Genomic DNA, 24,490 nt, shown 5'->3' with positions numbered 1-24,490 from the left:
GTCAGAGAGACAACTGAAATGTGGCCATACCAAGATCATTTCCTTGTTTGATTACAGACAGGAGGGGTTCATAATATGGTTCTGTCAGAGAGACAACTGAAATGTGGCCATACCAAGATCATTTCCTTGTTTGATTACAGACAGGAGGGGTTCATAATGAGGTCCTGTCAGAGAGACTCTTCTGCAAACCTCTTCGATGGTCTATCCAGGAGATGCCTAAAATGCGGCACCTGTTTTCAAATGATATCCCTTTTAAGGTTTCTGAGTTTGGCTTCCAGCTTTCACAATCAGACTTAGGTAGCAAGTGCTCCATTTATTATTTTTTAAAATTTATGCCCTTCCGCCACGACATCAAAGGATACCGTAGTCTAGGCATTCCATGAAGGAATATAGATAACCCATCAAACAGGATGTCTGGTGTCAACAGGAATCGTCCATGTTGTCCAAGTGAGCAAATTGGAGATTAATAATCTTGCCCAAGGAAAAAAAACGAAAGTGCCTGAAGCGGGGCTCGAACCCGGGACCTCTCTAATCACAGTGCAATACCTTAACCATTCGGCCACTTGGCTACCTTTATACCTTTAATTAATGTTTGGAACAGGGTGTCATGTTGTTGCTTTTCCATTTCTTGTCCAATCTTGCCAATGCATTCGTTGCCATCGCTATTCTGTTATTTTGATTTCCACACACAAGAGCAAACAGCTAACATTAAAGCGGTCCCATACTGTATCTCTCTCTGTGGTCCGCTATAGTGGATTTAATACAAAGATTATTATAATGAGAAAGATAGCGGTAGGTATAATCGTGTACCTGCTGATATAAATATAAATACAAGTGTAATAAGTTTTAGTCAGTGGGCGAACGTGATTTTGCATCTGCTGGAGTTTGAGAAATTATGGGTGAGTCTTCAGTTCCATAAATAGATAACGTGAAGAAATATGTTTTATTAATTAATTCATTCATTAATTCATTCATTCATTCATTATTTTCTTTATTTGTTTATATGAATATGAATATTAATTCATTTTATCTGTTAATCGTTTCTCTACTCATTTTTGGGGGTTTATTTTTAAGATAACATTTATTTATTTATTTATCTATTCATCTGTTTATTTGTTTATTATCTTTTCATTCATCATTTAATTTACTTTTCTATTTTATTTATAAATTTATTTGTTCGTTTATTCATATTTTGAAAATCAATTTTTGCTTAAGATTTTTTTTTCATTTATTTATTTATTTATTTATTTATTTATTTATTTATTTATTTATTTATTTATTAAAAACAGTAATGCTCTTATTCCGATGTTCGTTGGGATACATTTTACCGGGAAATGGCTAAATGAAATCGAAGGGAATGCGGATTACCCCTCACAAACTCACAATAAACAGCGCCCCAAGTACATAAACCCCTCTATCACCTCTTCATTATTATTATTACTATGATTATTATTATTATTACTATTATTATTATTATTATTATTATTATTATTGTTATTATTATTATTATTATTATTATTATTATTATTATTATTATTATTATTATTATTATTATCATTATTATTATATTATTATTAGCGTCATCATCAACATCACCGTCGTCGTCATCCTTATCATTATAATCATCATCATCAATCTCATCCTCCTCCTCCTCCTCCTCCTCCTCATCATCATCATCATCATCATCATCATCATCATCACCATTACCATCATCATCATCATCATCGTCATCATCATCATCATCATCATCATCATCATCATCATGATCATAAGCACAACTATTCCAATTATTATCATCAACACCGTCATCATCATCATCATCATCATCATCATCATCATCATCATCATCATCATCATCATCATCATCACCATCATCATCATCATCATTAATATCAACATCGATATCAGCATCACCATCAATTCGTCATTCTATTTCAGAGTAAGCTTGCTCTATCTCGAATCCAAAACAACTATCATAATGTCTCGAGAAAAGATCAGCCCAGCGTTCACTCATTGGTCATTCTCCGGCTACATCACGACCATTCTGTGTTGTTGTATAGCTGGTCTCGCACTGACCAGAATCACCAGATGGATCCAAAACTTCAAATTTCTCAGAAGTCTTCCAACCCCTAGCTATTCCAGGATATACGGAACTTTAGACCTGGTCAGTCATCGGTCAACTAGTTGTTATCATTAAACCACTCTTGTTTTTGGGAAACCCGATTTTATTATAGATAGAATGAAGTTGACGTCACTCGGGTTTTTATTATTGTCTTTTGCTATCCACGTTTATGAGTAATTCTCACTTAATTGTGTTATCCAGACTATAAAAGTTCATGGTTACACAGTTTTGTGTGTTGGTCCGTTAACTTCCGAATGACAATGTTTTGAGCTATTTCGGCAAGCACATACTATCTATAGAAGGAACGATAATGGCGTCACTCAAAATTTTGTTATTGTATTTAGCAAGTCTTTATTATGACTAGTTCTAATTGTATAAATCAGACTATAAACGTTTTAGGTTTTACATATAGATTTATATGTAAGTACGTTATATCCGGCTAGCGGATGTTTTGAGCGTTTTACCTAAACGCACAGCATCAATAGCAATATCAATACTATTTTATGTCTATGAATAATCTACGGTCATATTGGATATTATTAGCATTTATTTTGTTTGCAAATTAATTGGAACTTTCGAATGTATGGACTCGTCAAATGAATGTAGATAGGTAAAATTATACTATGAATTTTGACTACGACACTTATAATGGTGTGTTAGATATTTAATAAAATGAAATAGTAAATATATACTCAGAAAATCGTGAAACCAACAATAAATATAAGATTCTTTCATCTCTTTGTATTTATTAAACGAGTTATTTTTATCGCGCCCAATAACACAACGAGCTTTCGATGAGTATGTGTTATTGCACGATAAAAATATATTGAGTTTAATAAATACAAAGAAATGAAAGAATACATTTATTCCACCCTTCCAAGTAAGATTATTAGATATTTTGTAACCAAATGATATTTTTAAAAAATCAAGTGTATTGATACTCTGCCACAGTATTGATGTCGGTTTTCGCTCACTGGTGTAAGGATGATTAATATTGGGATAAATATGTATATATTTATATATATTTCTATATATGTATATATGTATATATAATATGAGCGTTGGTGGGTACTTGTACGATAGTGCTCGATAATGTTGGTGAGAGCATATAAAAATAAATAAGGTCACTCACGTATTTTTTTTATCGATACAATTGTTTCTATGTCCTCCATTTCGTCAGTCGACATTTATCCGTAGTATGCTTTTTCTTTCGAGAGTTCAAAGTTGTTTATTTGTTTACGTCCTTACTTCCACTAAGTGTGTCATTGATCGGACGGTGATTAGTTTTGTTATATGTAGTGACATGTTGTAGTGTGTTCTCATTGTGTGTATGTGAGTGTGTGGTGTATACATGTGTGTGTGATAATAATAATAATAATAATAATAATAATAATAATAATAATAATAATAATAATAATAATAATAATAGTAATAATAATGAAAATTATTTATATTGCGCCCAATCCTCTATACAATAAAGCTGTAGGCGCATAACAATAACTTCAATCCATTAAAATTTCTCTCTCTCTCTCTCTCTCTCTCTCTCTCTCTCTCTCTCTCTCTCTCTCTCTCTCTCTCTCTCTCTCTCACTAACTCTATCTATATATCTAACTCTCAGCCTCTCTCGCTCTCTAACTCTCTCTCTATCTCTCTCCCTCACCCCCCCCCCCCCCCCCCACACACACACACACAGTCTCTCCGTCTCTCTCTCTCTCTCGCTATATATCTCTCTCTTACTCATAAACACACACACGCACGCACACACACACACACACACACATACCTTCCACCATCGAACTATTTAACATATTTAAAAAATAAAGTAATATATATATATATATATATATATATATATATATATATATATATATATATTTATATTTATATATATCCTGTGATCATCGTCTGCTCAAATAAAATGACTAATAAATTAAGAATTCTCGAAATAAATAAGTTTTTAAGTGTTTCCTGAAAGCGAGTTCAGTAGGGACGTCATGAAGAGATAAGGGGAGATTGTTCCAGACAGTCAGTGCAAAGTGACTAAAGGATCTGTCAGAGAGTTTTTTACTCTTTTTTGGCACTTTAAGCAGACGATGATCCTGACCGTATGGTTCGACAAGATCATCGAGATAAGCAGGGGCGCTTACGTGAAAACATTTAAATCACATGACTCCAACCTTAAAGAGCACCTTAGCCCTAATAGGAAGCCAGTGTAAATTCAAAAGCATTGGAGTCGTGTGTTCTCTCTTATTTCTTCTTAAAACTATTCTAGCAGCTTGATTTTGATACCGCTACAGTTTATCAAGTACCTGGTGAATTAGACAGGAGTGAATTACAATAGTCTAAACGGGTAAAAACAAAAGCAGACACTAGAGTCTTTAAGGAATTTTGATTTTAAAATGCCGAAAGTGGGCCAATACGGCGAATTTTACAATATATTGTTTTGCAAAGTTTTGTCACATGGACAGGTCACTGCTGATATAAATTCCCAGGTTTCTGTCGTTTACAGAAAACGTTATTTTCACATCATCAATACAAATCGAAATGCCTTGTTCACAAATGTTATTTTTAGGATTACATAATAGGAGTTCTGTTTTCTCATCGTTTATTTTCAGTTTATTAGCTACCATCCAGTTCTTCACATCTTCAATGCAGTTATAATAATGGTATAGATTTATAGTGCGCCAAACATCCCTTCATCAGGAGGGCTCTGGACGTATTTCTAGTGGTAGTAAATTCCACAACCTTGGACCAGAATGCTGAAAGGCGCGTTCATCAGCCTTCACTCGACAGCGGGGTGTTTTCAATTTGAGGTCGTTCGTTGATCGAAGCGATCGCTGTGGGTTATACCGTTCAACGAGGTTTGAGAGATATGCTGGTGACGAGCCCTCCAGGCATTTGAAAACGATAGTTGAAGATTTATATTTAATCCGCTGGTCCACTGGCAGCCAATGCAGCTGCTGTAGTAATTCGTGAGCTGCAGTTTTTCTGTCTTTCTGTAGTACAACGCGGGCTGCCATGTTCTGTATTTTCTGGAGTTTGTTTATTTTGTCCTTTGTGAGACCAACAAACAGTGCATTGCAGTAGTCCATTTTCGGGAATATCAAAGATGTTACCAATTTGTTGCAAGTTTCCATATTAATAGATGGTCTGATTGTTCTTAGAATGCAGATAGCACTTGTTCTCACATTGTTAATATGTTTGTTCACAGACAGATCACTCTCTAAGGTGATGCCGAGATTTTTTGCTGATGTTGTGAGTTGTATTTTGTCATTATCGTTGATTGTCAGTGCCAGTGTAAATGGATCTGTCTTATTATTTGAACTAGCAATGAATAAGGCTTCAGTCTTGTCGCCATTTAATTTTAATCTATTTGCAGACATCCATCTCATCACATGGTTGATGCATTGTTCGTAAACGGTTATCTTTGAAACTATATCGGATTGCAAACACATGCTATATATCTGGGTATCGTCGGCGTACATATGGTAAGCGAGAGAATGTTGCTCTAAGATTCTCACAACAGGGGAAGTGTAAAGTACAAAAAGGACTGGACCTAAAACGGATCCTTGAGGTACACCAAAATGAAGGTCACGCTCTGACAAAGTTACTTCCCCAATTAAAACTGATTGAGTTCTTTGAGTAAGATATGATGCAAACCAGTTTAGAGCAGTGCCCGATATGCCGAAAATAACTTGTAGCCTTCGAAGTAGTATGGCATGGTCGATGGTGTCAAAGGCCGCCGAAAGATCGAGAAGACTAAGGATGGTGGTTTTTCCTTGATCAATAATTTGCTGCAAGTCATTTGTGATTCTCATCAATGCTGTTTCTGTGCTATGATTTTGCCGATAGGCCGATTGAAAGCACTCATCGAGGTTATTATGTTTCACGTGACAAGAAAGTTGTTTTAGTACAATCTTGTCTAGAATTTTGGAAATGAATGGTAGATTTGAAATAGGCCTAAAGTTTTTAAAATTATCACTGTCAAGTCCCGCTTTCTTCAACAATGGCTTCACTAATGCTTTCTTGAAGCTTTCTGGAACAACTCCCTCCCTTAATGATTGATTAATCAATTCAGTGATGTAAGTTGCAAGTTCATCAATACACTCCTTCAAAAGGGATGTTGGTAAAGGGTCGAGCCTACATGATTTGCTAGGACTAGAGAGAATCGTTTTCTTTGTGTCATTTATTGAAATTTCTTTGAAAGATGTTAAGGGTTCACCATAAAAGAGGTATATTCTGCTTCTGTTTCGTCCGTGTCAAGTTCACTCCGTATCGTTGTTATTTTATTCATGAAATACTCTACAAAGCAGTCCGCGAGTTGCTTGTCGTCAGTGTGGTGTGGCAGGCTTGTTTTGATCTCTTTGCCTAGAAGCTTATTTGAGATTTTATAAAACTCCTTCGAACTTTTTATGTTATCAACTTTATCAAGATAGTAGATACGCTTTGCCTTAATTGTCACCTCTTTGAGTCTATGTTTGAATGATATGTAAGTTTCCTTATCAATTGTCAGGCCAGATTTTTTCCATTTCTTCTTCGCTTTTCTTTTCTCTTTCTTTATACGTTTTACCTCCAAATTGTACCATGGTGATTCTTTTCTGATGTTCACAGATCTTGTCGTGAGAGGTGCGTGCTTATCCATAACACAAAAACTGCTTTATCAAAATTGTCACCAGTCACTTCTTTCTCACAATGTGTAGTTAGAGAGTGAGAGAGGTCCGCTTTAAATAGTTCTATGTCAATGTTCTTCAAATCTCTCGAAACAACTATTTTTTTGTTTTTGTGTCGTGTACTGTCCCCCCTCTGATGCCAAAAGATATTAAATGATGGTCTGAAATGCAAAGATCATCTACATTGATAGGTGTCGCTAGTTGCATGTCAACGCTGGTCAATACCCAGTCAATAATGTGTCCACACCGATGTGTCTTTTCATTGACATGCTGTGTCATGTGATGTGACGAAAGTAGTTTATTTATATTTCTTATATCCGGTGTGTCTCGATCAAAGTGTAAGTTGAAATCTCCAACAATAATATTTTTCTTTGACTTCATGTCATGGCGAAGAAGGAAGTCCTCGAATTCATCAATAAATAGTGATGTTTTTAATCTATTTTTTGCACTGGGTGGTGGCCTATATATTGAATGAAGCTTGACTGAGTCATGTTTAAAATCAATGACCATTCCTACCGATTCGAATGCCGAAAAATTGTTGACATCATGATTAAATCTAATGGTCAAATTTGACCTATAGACCACTGCAATTCCTCCCCCTCTCCTTCCTTTTCTCGGATATGACTGAGTTGTATGTGTGAGTGGTGTTAAATCCGACACAATTGCTTCATCCCCATTCTCCTTTAACCATGTTTCAATTATTATTAGAATGTCAATAGATCTCTCCTCAATCATATGTTTAATGTCTAATGTTTTATTGCGGCAAGACTGGGCGTTTATTGTCGCCACTATTAAAATTGGAAGTGATTTCTTTTCACTCATAAGTGGTATAATTGTCTGTGTGGTAGGTGGCCGTGGTGTTTTACTTTTAGGGGTGGGCCGATGGCCACACTGTGTTGGGATGGCCCTTTGTTTTCGTATCCCTCCTCGACTCAATCGATGTTTCGGTTCACTTGTTTCAACACGGTGTTTGTATTCGCTTTCATAATCATAACAATAATTATCACTTTGATGGTGTAAAATGTATTCAAGACAATCGTTGGTTTTCGTAAGACTTGTCATCGCGGTTGACTATATGGTGACGTGTGTTTCATTTTCTACATTCATAATACTGGGCATCGATGTTAGAGCACAGTGAACACTTGTAGTAAAATAAATAAACAACTTTGTTCATAAAATAAAACACTTGAAATTATTAAAACTTAGCATAAAAATTCACGAATGATACACAAGTCCTTTGATAAAAATAAGAAATAATTATATCACTCAGAAGACTAAAACGTCACAATTCGATTGGTATAAAAATCCAGAATTGAAAATGTGAATAAACGCTCAAATAAATAGAAAACACAGAGCAAATTGAAACGTGTCAGCCTGCAAGGCGTGTTACAATAACATAGTTCTCCATCGATTTCAGTAACCCTTTAATTTCGTTTTGGTTTTGCGGATTGGTCGAGCTGTGTGTCATCAGCTTACATATGGTACGTGACACCGTGATGACTTATAACACCTCCCAATGGTTGTGAGTATAAAGTGTAGAGAATGGGACCCAGAACAGATCCTTGGGGCACACCAAAGTCAACCTTAAAAATATCCGATTTTATTCCTTTTACTTGAATTGTTTGTGTGCGGCCGATAAGGTAGGACTCGAACCACTTTACTATTGTTCCAGACAATCCAAACGTTTTGGAGAGACGCTTGACTAGAATCGAATGGTCGATCGTTCAGTTGGGCTGCGACAGCCTTTTCCAATATTTTCGAAATAAACGGTAAATTGGAAACAGGTCTGATGTTTTTAAGATTCCCTGGTGACAGATTCGCCTTTCTCAGAAGAGGAGTAGTAGTATGGAATGGCTACACCTCTATTTTGAATCTTTTAATCCATTCTTCAAATTCTTTTGCTGCCTTATAGACTGTCTCGTAGCCTCCTGATAGGCTTGTCACTGGGCAGTGGATGACGATGTGGTCCATTATCTCAGGGCCTCCTTGGCAATGACGGCATGCATCTGATTCTCTCAGATTCCATCTATGCATGTTAGCTGCGGTTCTGCCATGTCCTGTCAAAATGCGGTTGGAGGTGGCCCAGAATTTTCGGCTATTGCAGAGAAAGCCAGGTGTTCTTTCTGTTGGGTCGGGTATGATGTCGCCTCCCCTGGGGCTGTCTTGGTTCCACATCGACATCCATTCCTCTTTCACGTTGAAATGTTGTCTTGAAGTTTTAAAAGGTTTCCTTGATTTCAGTCTTGACGTTGTTGGGGCTTCTTCTAGGACCTCCTTCAATGGGACCCTGTCAGTGACCTCCTCAATTTTGGCATGCATTCTTTGGTTTAATTCTTGTCTTCTGATATCAGGCGGTGCTATGCCACTTAGTGTAGAGAGCCATTGGGTTGGGGTTGACTTGAGGCATCCTGTTATGATCCTCATTGATTCTCTTAGCTTGACATCAATCAGTTTGGCATGTGGGCTCCTCATCCAGACTGGAGGGCAGTATTCTCCCACGCTATAACAAAGTGCCAAAGCAGATGTTCTAAGTGCTTGTTGTGAGGCTCCCCAATTAGTACTTGCCAGTTTCCTCGGGATACAGTTTCTTTTTGACATCTTGTTTGCGTTTCCTTCAAGATGTTTGCAGTAGTTTAATTGTCTGTCCAACGTGACACCTAGGTATTTTGGGTTGTGGTCTGAGGGCAGTCTGGCACTTCCAGCTATGATGTTGATTTCTTTTTTGGCCTCTTTGTTGTTGAGATGAAATGTGGTAGATACTGATTTGGAGGTATTCATTCTGAGATACCATTTGTCAAAAAAGATTTTTAGTTGTGTCGTGTCTTCACTGGGAGCTTTTTCAATTTCTTTCCAGTTGTTTGATTGGTAGGCCAGCGCCCAGTCATCCTCATAGCCACGTTTTAGTGATTGGCTGCTTGGCATGTCGCTGATATATACGTTGAAAAGTGTTGATGCTAATACTGAGCCTTGTGGGACTCCATTTTTTATCTTTTTTGTTTTGTTTTTGTCTCCCCCCAGCATAACATGGTATGGTCTTGTGCCAATCATGGTTGATAGCAGCTTCAGAGTCTTTCTGCAAGGAATCATTTTTGCCAGCTTTAACATTAATCCACAGGTCCAAACGGTGTCATAAGCAGCTGATAGGTCAATCAGGACTGCACCTGTCTTCTTTTTTTGTTCAAAGCCTGACTCAATGTGGGAGGTCAAGGCGAGGACCTGCTCTGTCGTTCCTCTTTGTGGTCGGAAGCCTGCCTGTTGGGGCGGTATATGTGGGTTAATGTATGGGGTGATTCGTTCCAGTATGATTCTTTCTAAGAGTTTGTATAAGCAACATAGGAGGGATATTGGTCTGTAACTGGATGGTTCAGTGGGTGGTTTGCCTGGTTTTAGAATAGCAATTACTTTTGCATGCTTCCATGTTTGTGGGCATGTTCCCTTTTCCAAGATGTCTGTCGTGGCATTTGCCAGCCAGTTAATTGCCTTTGGTCCAAAGTGGGTGATCATATCGGGGTAGATTCCATCTATTCCTGCAGCCTTACCATTTTTTATTTTCTTTATTGATTCAATCATTTCTTCTGATGTTATTGGGGCAGTGAGAAACATGCCTTGTTCAGGTAAAGTTTTAAGTGTGCTCTGATATTCTTTTCTTATTCCTTTTTCAAATTGCTGATTTGGTGTATGATATCCTCTTTGCTCGATTTCTTTTGCGATTTCATCAGCAGTAATTTGTGATGCTGTTTTTGTATGGTGAGATTCAGGATTTAGCTTTTTGATGGTTTGCCATGCATGACGACTGGATCGACTGAGGTCAAGCTTTTCCACTACTTCGATCCATCTTTCTATTCGGTTTTCATTCAGTGAATTTAGAAGTTCATCTGCTATCTGTTGGTCATTTGTTTCTTCATATTCTTTCAGTAGTTGTTTGCTCTGTTCATTCCAACATGGAATGTACTGCTTACGGAAGCCTCTTGGGATGGTTTTCTTTGCGGCGGAGAGAACAAGTTTGTTAAATCTGCCAATGTTTTCGGCCTTAGCTTCAATCCTTAAGCAGGTTTTGTCAATTGTTTGGCCAAAAGCTTTCCAGTCTGCTTTTCTGAAATTCCATCTTGGTTGTTCATCATTGGAATCTGAATTCCAGTTCTTATGAGGACTGGGCGGTGTTGGGTGTGAGGGAAGTCTCCCAGGATTTCTCTTGTTGTTGGGAGTGGATTACCATTCACATTTTTTGTAACAAACACAAGATCTGGGGTGTAGTCTTTGTTCCAGCGGGCTGATCTGAGGGTACCTTTATCTTTGGGGTTGTAGATGAGTTAGATCATTGTGGCTGGCCCATTGCGAGGTTTCAATTCCTGGATGGTCATTTTTATTGTATCCCCAATCTGAGTGATGACTGTTAAAGTCTCCAAGTATTAGGGATGGGTGGGGAATTGCACCTTTTGGAAGATCTTTTTCTGGGATAGTATTAGGGAAAACGCAATCAATATTTTTTCCGGTCATTGATTTTGCTATATAGTATAATATCTTTGTTGTTGGACAATTGGAGATTTTATCATTCAAATCAGCATGCTTTGCATTGGTAATCAGCGTGCGTATTTTTTGACTTGATTCCCTGTATAAATATTTATGTATGGAAAGACCGGTTGATCTCCATCGTCGTTCTGCACGTCTTTTCTCGGAATTGGCCTCTTTTATGGCAATGTTCATCCACGGGGCCGATGGTCGATTCGTGACTGTCCTTGTTGTTGTTTGAGTATGGCGCTCTAAGAGCTCAGAGAGATTCTCACCGTATTGGATTGCAGTCTGGTTTTTGGTATCTGTAAAACACTCTTGATATTTCCTTCTCCAGACTGTCCTTGTCAATGTTTATAAAATTTCTAGATGTAATCTTTCGTCTTACAGAGAGTGGACGTTTCAGATTGACAACGAAAGCGATGACGTAATGATCTGACAGGCATTGATCAGTCACGTGGATACTAGATATTTTTGATTTGCCATTTGTGACAAGCCAGTCACGAATGTGGTTTAGACGATGCGTTGGTTTGTCAATCAGTTGGTGAAGGCAGTGTGAAGCCAATAATGATGTAATTGTTTTCACTTCGGGACTTGATTGATTGTCGTAGTGCATGTTGAAATCCCCTAATATTATTGGTACTGTGTGGTTCCTTATTTGTACATCTAACAAGTTGTTCATTTCTGTTATGAATTCATTTGTTGTTGTTTTATTTTTCTTATCAAGCGGTGGACGGTATATGCAGATGAAATTGCAGTTTTGCTGTTTAGTCTTGATGTTAACTTCACAGCATTCAAAAGTTTTGTAATTGTATTGGACTTTCATCTCCACCTTCAAGTCTTCTTTGTGGAGGATAAAAATTCCCCCGCTCCTTCCACTCCTACGGCAAGCAGAAAAATGCTTATATCCCGGAGGAGTTAAATTTGAGATTATGACCTCATCTCCAATCTCGCGCAGCCATGACTCCATAAAAAACGCTATATCAGTCTTCATCACCATGCCGTTCAATATTGTTGTCTTGTTTCGAACTGACTGTGCGTTCAGTAGCATGACTTTCATATATTTGTTGTTAGGGTTGGTGTTTAATTTATTATTTCCGGGTTTCCGATTATTAGTTTCGGTGATTGAAATTTGTGGGGGGGTCAACAGATGATTTGTTTTTATTGGTCATTGTGTTTAAAATAGCGTTCACCTCAGCAGCTGTCGGCGCTGGTGGTGGACGGGGCTTAAAATGGGGATGGGATAAAAAAGTGCTCAGTATTGTTAGATTGTTTCGAAATGGGGGCGTTGGTCAGTGTTTGAGGGGGGCGGGCTAATTGAATTTTGATTAGGGTTTGGCTGGGGCGTGAACAGTGTTGACGGGGTGGTCGATGGCCAATTTGAACTTTAATTTTCTTTTGTTTTCTTTGTCCTCCTCCACTGCCTCGCTTTTTGTTTTTATTGTTGTTGTTAGAATAATGGTGGTGAGGTAGGGAAAGCACAGTGACTACAATTATGGCGATAAGATAAAACACATCAAAAACTGGTGGTTGACTATACATGATGAAGACTATACATGATGAAAATATTTGTAGATTGCTTTAAAATTCTCTGTTAAAACTGTCTAAAATTAATTTTAAAATATGCAGACATGATCACAGTCACAATGATGTAAAAATCCAAATAAGAAATTTCCTGGAATCAGGTAAAAATATTGAAAAACTGAAGAGCACAGAAACACAGCTGCCTGCAAGGCGCACTACACATTATAATATGTGTTGTGGAATGTAGTTGCATGGAAAAAAAAAGGGAGGGGGGGTAGTAGAGGGAGGGAGAAGTGGGGTAGGGTGGGGGGTAGTAGTGGTAGATACTAGTTCTAAGAATAGTGGTAAGAATGATGATGGTAATGATAATCATGATGTTGCTGCTGTTGCTGCTTTTGCCGACAATGATGATAATGAATAGGATGATGAATATGATGATGAATATAATGATGATGATGATGATGATGATGATGATGATGATGATGATGATGATGATGATGATGATGATGATGATGATGATGATGACGACGACGACTATGATGAAGACAATAATAGTCTAGCTCATATTGGTACTAATAATGATAACGATCTGTTTCCTTCAGATGTTCAACGAAAAACTATATTTTGAGATGCTGCTCAACAAGTTTGCCAAAGACGTCCATCCTAAAATGTGTTGTATCTGGTTGGGGCCTTTCAAGGGAGAACTGGTTCTGTACCATCCCAAAACTATCAAGACTGTTCTCATGAATTCTGGTAAGCCTCCCCCTAATCACCCCACACCTAAAATATATGTCGATAAATTTAAAGAGTGTGGCTATGTGGTCTAGTGGTATGACACTCGGCTTTGGATCGTAAGTTCTTGGGTTCAAGTCCCGCTCTGAGCGGCGCATAGATGAATTCTTTCAGAAAGGCTCTTTACTCACATTCTCTCACCATACTCAGGTGTAAAATGAGAACTTGACCGTTAACAACGTTGTCTCTGTCCAAAAAAAAATGTAATATCGCCTAACAGGCGCCATGTCTCGTCTACATATTAAGTACTGCAGTTGGCTAGGGACCCGTTGTAAAGTCACAGTGAGGACGATCTTGGCTAAACCTGCCAGTTTAATACGACATAAAAAAATCTGCCCATTATCCGGAGGTCAAAGGTAGTTTTCAAAATATCAGGCGCTGGTAATAGGATTCAATAGTCTGATGTCACGTCGCCTAGAAATGAGCAGCTTGGTTCTAAACAAAGAAAATAGGTACTTTTTATTCTTCATGCTGGCTAGAACTTTTTCACATGTCATGTGATCAGAATGTATACAATTCAAAACATGATCAGATTTATAATGTTTTTCTCCTCTTGATACACTTTTATGCTCGTCGGAGAAGTATTTTATAGGGGCGTCCGCCATTGTTCCGATAGTTTAGAGCCCGTTACTAAGTTACCATGGGTCATTACGAGGGAAGTGACATTACGACTGCTGAAGCGTATTTGGTTCAATAGGGCCTGTGGAGGATAACAAATCAAGAATACTCTTCAACAGTCGTAACGTCACTTCCTTCCTAATGACGCATGGTAACTTAGTAACACTGGCTCTAAACTATCGAAACAATGGCGGACGCCCGTATGAAATAGTTCTCAGGCCAGCATAAATGGTATCCAGAGGAAAAAAAACACATACATTTGATCATGTTTTGACTTTTACACATTCTGATCACAAGGCATATGAAAATTTCTAGCCAGCATGAAACATAAAAAGTAATGATTTTCTTTGTTTAGAACCAAGATAGCCGCCGTTGACGGGCGGCGTGACATCAGACTATTGAATCGTATTGTTAAGAGCATTTCGTTTGGTTAATCTGTGAAACATTCTCTGTTAAAATGTTTATATTTAGTATGTATTCAAACAAACAAACTTGAGCTTTTATATAGCGCAATATCCACTTAATATACTCAAAGCGCTTAACAAGTGGTTCCTGACCAACAGCAACATGTAACATGTAGAACGAGACCCCTGTTAGGCGAGAATACATCTTTTTCGACAAAGACAACGCTGTTAACGGCCAGGTACTAATTTTACACCTGAGTACGGTGAGAGAATGTGAATAAAGAGCCTTTTCCAAAGAATCAACTATGCGCCGAGAGAGGAACGAACTCAGGAACTACCGATCCGAAAGCGAGTGTCATACCACGAGACCACATACCCGAATTAAGAAACTCAGGAGCAAGGCACCGGTGTAAGATAAAGATCTGAACAAGTGTGTATGAAAAGTGCCAGACAAAGCAAGAAAGAAAAATTCAAGAAATAAAATATCGTTTCAAGAATAAATAAATGAATAAATTAATACATTAATTAATTAATTAATTCTACCTCGAGATAGATTGCTTTTTTTGGATGTTATTTTTTCTTGTATTTTTCTTTCTGCTTTGTCTGGCACCTTTCAGACATACACACTAGTTCAGATATTAGTGTTCATGCGATATCATTTCTTTTCAAATTAAATTTTACAACTAACCATCTTTGTGGTGTCTTTTGATTTTATTCTTCGTAGCCTTCGTGAACCCACCCCTCTTAACGGCCAGGTATTCCTTTTACACCTGTTGAGAGAATGTGAGTAAAGAGCAGCATTTCCCAAGGACTCAACTTTGCGCCGCCTAGAGCGAGACTTGAACTCAGGAACTTACGATCCAAAGGCGAGTGTCCTACAGCCTACCACTAGACTAGATAGCCACAGTCTCACATTTATTGACAGATAAACTTATAGCCCAACACTGACCCAAAAATTGCGTCAAAATATAAGTCCTAGTGTCAGGTTATATCTATAAGTTGACGAAGGCTACAATAGGGAAGAAAACTCGTGACGTCACACCCTCTACTTTTCCGGTTCCAAAATTCTTGAAATTGATTATGTAACCAGTCCCTCGGGAGACTAATAATGAATAGGTTGCATATTGAATCATGATGTGGTACAACTATTTTAGTAGCAGGATGTATAGGCAGATTCTTAGGATTATCAGGCGTAAAAGAGGGAGGATGGATGATCTTTACTGACGATCAGTATATTACTTCTGAAACCAGAAGATCAATTACACAAGGTATATATCAAGTCCTTCGGAATAGTGGTTTGACACTTCCATTGGGATTTGATCCAGTATTTTGGCATTGTGCCTGTGTTCCCTTTTCCCGACTCAGGAGTTCAAGAATTTTATATTTTGTTTTTCATTTTCAGCTGCATGGAAATCCAGAGGTTTTGGCAAGGCGTACGAGAATGGCGTTCCGTGGGTCGGGGAGGGACTGGTCACGGCCAACGGGGAACAATGGGCAAGGGCGCGAAATCTGTTACAACCTGCCTTTCACTTGGACCTTCTCAAAAATTATATGCCAGTGTTTAATCAATGTGCTGACAGGCTACTGGTGAGTAATAATGCTATGCGTTCCGTGTATGATTAAATCCTTTAATCAATGACTTGAGGAATAATTACAAGAACTCATAACAAGGCTCGTATCCCAATACTCTGTCGTACGCTGGAAAAAAACAACATGTTTTAAAGTTTGGCCAGAAAACTCGTTCTTCAAATATCGAAGTCCCAGGTTTGAGCGTTTGTTTGATTGTTTTTTAGTTGTTTTTTTTTTTTGCCAAGATGAGGGTAATTTAAAACGATCGATATTTGAAGGACGAATATTCTGGCCAAATTTTAAAATATGTTGTTTTTTTAGGCCAGAATCTCTTTACTCACAGTGAGGATATTATCAGACTTAAATCCTTCTTTGACAAATGGTACCTGAAGATGAACACTTCAAAAACCGTGGCCACAGCATTCCATCTATGCAGAGGTTAAGCTGGACTGCAGCCTTACCTGTCTGGTCCACTATGCTAAACCACCACGGAGTATTGCACTCCAGTTTGGAGTAGAATCAAGAATGTTGAGAAGGTCGATGTAAAACTTTGCACGTTCATTCACATAGTGTCGAGATCAGTGGCAACAACGCCTAGAGAATGGAGCCCGATAATGGCAGCAATAACACCCCCCCCCCCCCGATGCCCTGCGGGAGACATGGCTGGCTTAATAATTAATTAGATTTCCTGACTTCGGACAGGGCTGTGCATACAAGATGGATTTCGGTTTGGACGAATTCACTCCCTCAATCTGGGCGAGGACAAAACGTTTTGCTGTTGGTCAGGGACCCTATATATATAGCGCTTTGAGCACGTTTAGTAGATATTGCTCTATATAAAAGCTCACGTTTTGTTGTTTTTCTGTAAAGCGCCACTCAATGAGTATTGTAAGTGGATGGGGCTATACTGGGGCTTTTGGTGTGATATGAATTTTGAAACGGACTATAACCAGTTAATTGCTGTACTCTAGAGAGACACCTATTTGTGCGACTGTATGGTCTTGTGGTATACGGTATGACACTCGCTTTCGGATAGGAAGGTCCTGGGTTCGAGCCTCACTCGGCGCATAATGGATTCCTTGGAAAATGCTCTTTACTCACATTCTCACCGTACTCGGGTGTAAAATGAGTACCTGGCCGTTAACAGGGTTGTCTCCGTCCGAAAAAAAATTATAATAAAATCGCCTTGCAGGCGTCATGCCTTGTCCTAAATGTTAAATGTTGATGTTGGACAGAGATCCCTTGTAAAGCGCGTTGAATACGTTTAGTGGATATTGCACTATATAAAAGCTTAATTATTTTTTCCTTTATTGTTATTTAAAAATTTGCCCAGAAAACTCGCCCTTCAAATATCGATTGGTAGTGAGAGTTTTTGCCAAGATGAGGGTCATTAAATCGATCGATATTTGAAGGACGAGTTTTCTTGCTAAATTTTTAAATATATCTACATTTTTTAAATTCAAGAGTAGACCAGTTAATTACAATTCAGCGACGTGCAGGTCTGATAACCCAATTCCTTATGGGCTCATTGTTGTAATGGAAATATTTTTTTTAAATGACGCAAAATATTGTCCATTACGACAATGTTAAACTAGGTTCATAAGTGGGCTCGGATGCCAGAACTGCGTATTATATGTACACGTCGCCATGGGGGTAACGGTGGAGCCATCACAATGTAATAGATTATATTTGTTTGTTTGTTTCTAATTTTCTTTGGAGTTTTTTTTTTTTTTGTTGTTTTTGCTTTTAATCCAGGAGGTACTCGATTGGTACGCAAAATCTGGCGAAAGCGTGGACTTGAAACCCCTGCTTACGAAGTGTTCCCTGGAAGTGGTCATGAGATGTGTCATGGGGTACTACGCCGATATCCAGGGCTATGATGGGTTCGTCATGGAGATAATGAAATAATAACGATTATACGATTATGAAATAATGATAATAATGATGATGATGATGATGATGATGATGATGATGATGATGATGATGATGATGATGATGATGATGATGATGATGATGATGATGATGATAATTTATTTTGTTTATTCATATATTTTCTGTCATTACCCACCAAATCAACTTTCGAGTTTTATTTTCTGGATCAATTTTGACCCATTTACACGAACTGGTATTATCTTGCAGTGGGAGAGAACATAACCACGCCCCTAGGCCTGATTTGGACAATAGGAACAGTCATTTATCAGTAAATAAAATAAAAAAACCAAAACATGAACTCAAAGGGTTATGGAGTCCCAATGGCTCAGTTGGTAGAGCGCTCGCTTCACAAGAAAAGGGACCGAGATCGATTCCAGGTGAAGCCAGCACCCAACAGTGACCGGGTACCTGGGTCTGTTAGATTTGTTGGAAAGTTCTTGGGCTAGTCTAGCATCCTATCCAAAGGGTAACAAGCATTTGCTTTTGTCCGTTTCATGCTGTAGAAACTGGGATAGACTCCAGCTCCATTGGCCTCATGGCTCTAAAAGGAATACTCAAAGCACTTTACAAAGGGGTCCCTCGCTAACTGCAACACAAAACATCTTGGATGAGACTTGGTGTTGTTTTAATGTTAAGAATTTCAGGTTTAAAATATATCCGAAAAATGACCACCTTAGATCAAGAATTTGAATTGACAATGATTTTGCGTTGCACTTTTTATATAAAGCTTTGTTCGGTGTCTTTTAAGGATGAAAAATGAATTAAGATTAGTCCTCCAGACGCCTTGGGCCTATGTGATGGAGTTTATCCCGGTTCTATAGCGTGCTTGCTATCCTTTAGATAGGACGCTAGTCTATCGCAAAGTACTTTCCACCAAATCTAACAGACTCAGCTACCCATTCACTGCTGTGTAGACAGGGGGGGGGGTCAGAATAAATCTCGACTACACCCGGGATAGAACTTGGTCCCTTTGCGTGTGAAGCGAGTGCTCTACCAACTGAGCTATCGGACCCCTATCTTTTTAGGAGAGTCATGTGTAATTTTTTAAACTGATAAAAATAAAAAAAAGTCATTTTTATAAAACTTAAAATCCCTATTTTGGGGATCTGGTTTACCTCGACACAATCTGTATAATTTCTTCACGTTATTTCAACAGGGTTTTTCCCTATGTAAAGGCCGCTGGTGAAATGACAGACATTTGGGTGGAGAGAAATTGGTAAGTCAATATAGATACAGTAATAATTTTAAGGGGAGGGGGGGGGGAGGGGGAGTTGTTTTTGTGAGGGTCTCCATAATAATAGTCAGAAGCTAACTAATTATTTGGAACGGCCAGGTACTCGATTTAAACCTCAGTATGGTGAGCGAATGTGTGTAAAGAGCCTTTTTCCAAGGACTCTACTATGCGCCGCTCAGAGCGGGACTCGGACCTAGGACCTTCTAATCATACTGACGTGCACTTATTTGCACCTCTGATAACCCAATTCATTATGGGTTCATTGTTGCACTGGAAATCTAAAAAAAATGACGCAAAATATTGTCCATTAAAACAATGCTAAACTAGGCCTTAAAGTGGGTTCGAATCAGACCTGCGTATATGTACACGTCGGATCATACCATAGTGAGACAATTGGTCACACCTGTATTAAATTGTTTGTTTATTTTGTTGTTTTGTTTTGTTTTTCTACAGGAAACCTTATCTATACCCAGATTGGATATTCCGTAGATCAGCCATGGGAAAAAAATTCTACAAGAACTGTGCCATTGTACACCAGACTGCCGAGAAGGTCATAGCCGCCAGGAAGACAGCTCTTGTATGTTACTGATGCGATGACGATGATGTTGATGATGATAATGATGATGATGATGATGATGATGATGATGATTATGATGATGATGATGATGATGATGATGATGATGATTATGATGATGTTGATGATGATGATGATGATGATGATGTTATCGTTTTGCAATCCATACCTTGTGAAAACATTCAGCTGCATACGTATTATCCTTGTAATTATAGGATTAATATATTCGATTACATTGTCTGGAATATTCGATTATTCACGAAGTATTCGGCACATTCGGAAACACGCGATTACCAATATATTGAAGAATAAGAATCTTCTTCTTCTTCGTGGTTAGGGCAGTAAACGCCGCAATGCTGGCGACAAGTGCTGTGCCATGTTGTATGCGATCTGAACGGCCAAGATTTGTTCATTCACTATTTCTTCTGGATATTTGTTCCATTTTTTCTGGCTTGTGGAAAAAGAAAGTTCCGTTGACCTTTAGCCATGTTTGAGCTGTTGATTATGATATACAATCAATGAGTGTGTTGAACGAGTCTTTTGTCTGCGTGTTGACTGTTGTGGATTGTTGTTTGTTAAAGTTTTGATTTGCTCCTGACGTTATTTTGCCATACTTTGAAAATAACAAACACGTATTTAAAATGTTGGCAAATTTCCAGGTTTGATAATTTTTAGCAAGACGAGCTTATTTTAATCAATCGATATGATTTGAAGTGCGATTTTCTGGACAAAATGTTTAATTTACGTGTTTTTTTCTTCTCCAAAATATGGCAGGTCTGTATAGGGTTGACAGCCCGGATTGTTTTGGGCGACTTGCCAATGTAAGCAATGCAAATGATCTAATGGTGCTAATGATATGACAATAGGTCAGACATGTCCGTCGTGGCGTCATAGCTTATACTCTTCCGCTTCCAAAATCATTGGAAGTGTGTATGTAACCAATAATAATACCGTTTTAAGACTATCCGTCACAATTTCGGATTGTTTTAAATGATTTATCCCTTTGTTTAGATTATCCGTTTTCACTTGAAGTGAATTTTGATTGAAAAGTTCCAGGATTTTACCTCAAATTTTATACATTAACCAGTTAATTGCCGTCCTCCAAAAAAAAAAATCTCTCGTATTTAAAAGTTTGGCCAGAAAACTCGTCCTTCAAATATTGATTGATTGAATTGACCCTGCCTCATCTTGGCAAAAATTCTCATTACAGACCACAGGACAGAACCAGAAAGATCATATAGAGAGTATGCACTTGGCTAAGAAGCTCACAACATTATAACGGACCAACACACAGACAATGTGTAACCTTAAACGATTATAGTATGTAGAGAGAATTACTCATAAGCACGGATGGCAAAAAGCAATAACAAAGACCTTATTGACGTCAACTTCATTCAATCTATAATATGTATCAACCAGAGAGTTCGAAGATCACCACGAGATGTAAGAGTGAAAAGAGGAGCAAACGTGGCATTAGATCACCATTTAGCTGTGGCACCACTCCGTCTCCGCCTATAGAAGTCCCGAGTCATAAAGAACCAAAGGACACGATATAGCACCAATTTTCTGAAAGAAAAAGAGACCGTAAAAAAATTCAAGCTAAACATATCAGATATGTACCAAATGATATTTCAACACTTGAACGATGAAGTTAGCTTTGAAGAGATGTGGGGGCAAGGCAAACAGAATTGGGCAGGCACTTGTGAGGAGGAGCTGGGGATAAAGAAAAATGAAACCTCGGTGACACCACAGCCTCTAGAAAAGAGGAAAAAACAAGAAATCTGTTGTAAACTCGCGTCGAACAAGGCCAAGTAAAGCGGAGACTCAAAATCAGTGCAACGAGGGCAACAGAGTCGTACAAATATGTATTAGGACAGACAAGAGATCCTTCATTGACAAATGTGAGGCAGAAGAGGCTGGTGGTTTAGAATTTTAAAGCAATCTATTAAATCACAAGGACACTGTCGGGAAGATACAAACAAATTGATAAACGAATTAAAGAAAAAGAAGGAAAAACTCCATCTAGACCACAAGAACAGTTAAATCGATGGACTGAACATTCTAAAGAACTTTTAAAAGCGACAAATGACAGAAATCTCTCCAATTATACCACCTATAGATTCAGTTCTACCTATCACTATCAGTTGTTAGCAACATAGCAAATCAGAGATAAAAAAAGGGCACCAAGAAACTGAAAAGTGGAAAGGCAGCTGTTCCAAACAATACACCGACTGAAGCAATAATAGCAGATCTTGATACTTTAACTGAAATCCTGTACCAGTTCTCTGACAAGATATAGAAAGAAGACTAAGTACAAAAAACTGAAAGGAGGGTCTCATTTTAAAACTGCACAAGAAAGTGATTTACAAGACTGCAAAAACTATAGAGGAATAATGTTGCTAGCTGTCCTTGGAAAAGTTCTAAACAAGATTCTTCTTGAAAAAACGAGATCAGCAGTGGATGCCAAACTTCGAGATCACCAAGCAGGATTCATTAAAGACAGATCGCGCATTGATCTTAGTGCTATTTTATGCATCATTATAGAACAAACACAGGAGTGGAATACATCACTGTACATAAACTTCACTGACTATGAGAAAGCCTTTGATAGCCTTGACTGAAATGTCCTATCTCATCTCATGTAGTTCCATATCTGAAGCAGACGTCGGAGGTCATCTTCCGCCAAGCTGATCTATCTCTTGCCAATTCTATTAAAGCAGCGCCACCTTTCTCAGCTTCATCTGTCCAAGTTCTTATCCCTTTCAAATACGTTATTCTTTGTCTTCCTCTTATTCTTTTTCCATTCATCTTTCCAGTCAAGGCGAGTATTTCCAAACCAGGGGGCGGATAATGTGTCCTAAAAATTCCATTTGGCGTTTGATGATTTTTGTTATCAGTGATCTTTTTCTGTTTGCCATTTCTAAAATTTCTTCATTTCTTTTCCTTTCCATCCATGACACCCTCATCATTCTTCTGTAAAACCACATTTCCAATGCCTCCAGTCTTTTAACCATGGTCTTGTTTATGGTCCAGCTCTCACAACCATATAGCAGCACAGACAGTACATAGCAATCCAGGACTTTGATTTTTGTTTTCATGCTAATATTCCTGTTTTTCATAATTGTATGCAGCTGGTTGAATGCATTCTTCGCCATACCTATTCTTTTCTTTATTTCACAATCTGATTTTCCATTGGATGTTACATTGAAGCCTAAATATTTGAAACATTCAACTTGTTGTATTGTTTGTCCTCTGCTTGTTATTACACAGGCTGGTGGGTTATTATTTTTAGATACCGTCATACATTCTGTTTTAGATATATTCAGTTCCAGTCCCATATTTTCACTACTCCTGACTACAACATCCAGTAATTCTTGTAGTTCATGTTCAGATTCTGCCAGTAGAACCGTATCATCTGCATACCTCAGATTTGTTACATTCTTTCCTCCAATACACACCCCCTTCTTATGTTCGATATCTCTTAATATCATTTCACTATAGAGGTTGAATAAATCTGGAGACAAAACACACCCCTGCCTAACTCCTCTTCTAATAGGTGTAAAACTGCTTAGCTCGTTGTCAACACGCATTGCTGCTTCTTGTTCCCAGTACAAATTCCGTAATATTCTTAAATCTTTACCATCAATGTCCAAGGATGTCCTATAGAAACGTCTAATACACTATGGTATTCCTACTAAGATTATTTCGTTAATTCAAACACGTACGATGGAAGGGCATGTAGAGTCTTACACGATGGACAGCAATCAGAAAGTTTTCAAGTTAAGACTGGATTTCGTCAGGGTTGTTTCTCTCTCCATCTTTTTTATCATCGACATTAATAGGATAATGAGGACCTCAACAATGGAAAACTCCTACGGCATACAATGGACACAATAGCAACAACTTGATGATCTTGATTTTGCAGACGACATTGCATTGATTAGCATATACATCAACAGATGCAAAATAAGACCGAGCAGTAATCTCGTCAAGAGCTGATCAACACATTAAATAAAACGAAAACTAAGTTTTTACTAATAGGAGATACCAAAAAAAAAAATAATCCAATAAAGATTTCAAATGAAACTCTAGAGGAGGTAACAGCTTTCTCTTATCTGGACAGAGTAATAGACACAAATGGAGGTACGGACAAGGACGTTGCATCAAGAATTGGTAAAGCCGTACAGCCTTTCAAGTTTTGAAGAAAATTTGGAAATCAAAAGACATGGGGTCTCGACAAAACTAAGAATTTTAATACTAATATAAAGTCTGGATAACTGTATGGATCGGAAACATAGAGGAAAACCAAAGTGCATCACCAATAAATTCCCGACTTTTATAAACAAACGTCTAAGGACAATTTTGTGCATCAGGTGGACGGATAAAGTCAGAACTGAAAATCTTTGGGAAGCTGCCTACAAATAACATAATATACCATATACAAATCAGCGAGAGGTAGTGGGGATGGACATGCCACATACATAGAAAACCTGCCTGCAACATTACAATAATGGCTCTGATATGGAATACCCAAGAAGGAAG

At 38.0% G+C, this 24,490-nt stretch overlaps 1 protein-coding gene across 1 annotated transcript in view; it reads left to right on the top strand.

Moving 5' to 3' along the window:
- The first annotated feature begins 797 nt into the window (after positions 1-797).
- Positions 798-24,490, top strand: part of LOC144979373 (ultra-long-chain fatty acid omega-hydroxylase-like) — a 28,635-nt gene continuing 4,942 nt past the window's right edge. Inside the window, exons 1-7 of the mRNA XM_078926022.1 lie at positions 798-899; positions 1,939-2,164; positions 13,428-13,578; positions 16,042-16,226; positions 17,964-18,091; positions 19,297-19,356; positions 19,828-19,951. Coding sequence (XP_078782148.1) covers positions 1,979-2,164; positions 13,428-13,578; positions 16,042-16,226; positions 17,964-18,091; positions 19,297-19,356; positions 19,828-19,951 — 834 coding nt within the window. The 5' untranslated portion in view covers positions 798-899; positions 1,939-1,978. The remainder of the gene's footprint in view (positions 900-1,938; positions 2,165-13,427; positions 13,579-16,041; positions 16,227-17,963; positions 18,092-19,296; positions 19,357-19,827; positions 19,952-24,490) is intronic.

Source organism: Berghia stephanieae, chromosome 9 (genome assembly GCF_034508935.2).
Source record: "Berghia stephanieae isolate SIO BIC M18660-M18661 chromosome 9, UCSD_Bste_1.3, whole genome shotgun sequence".
Taxonomy (NCBI): domain Eukaryota; kingdom Metazoa; phylum Mollusca; class Gastropoda; order Nudibranchia; family Aeolidiidae; genus Berghia; species Berghia stephanieae.
Note: the sequence above shows the minus strand (reverse complement) of the source record. Positions and strands in the feature narration are given on the sequence as shown.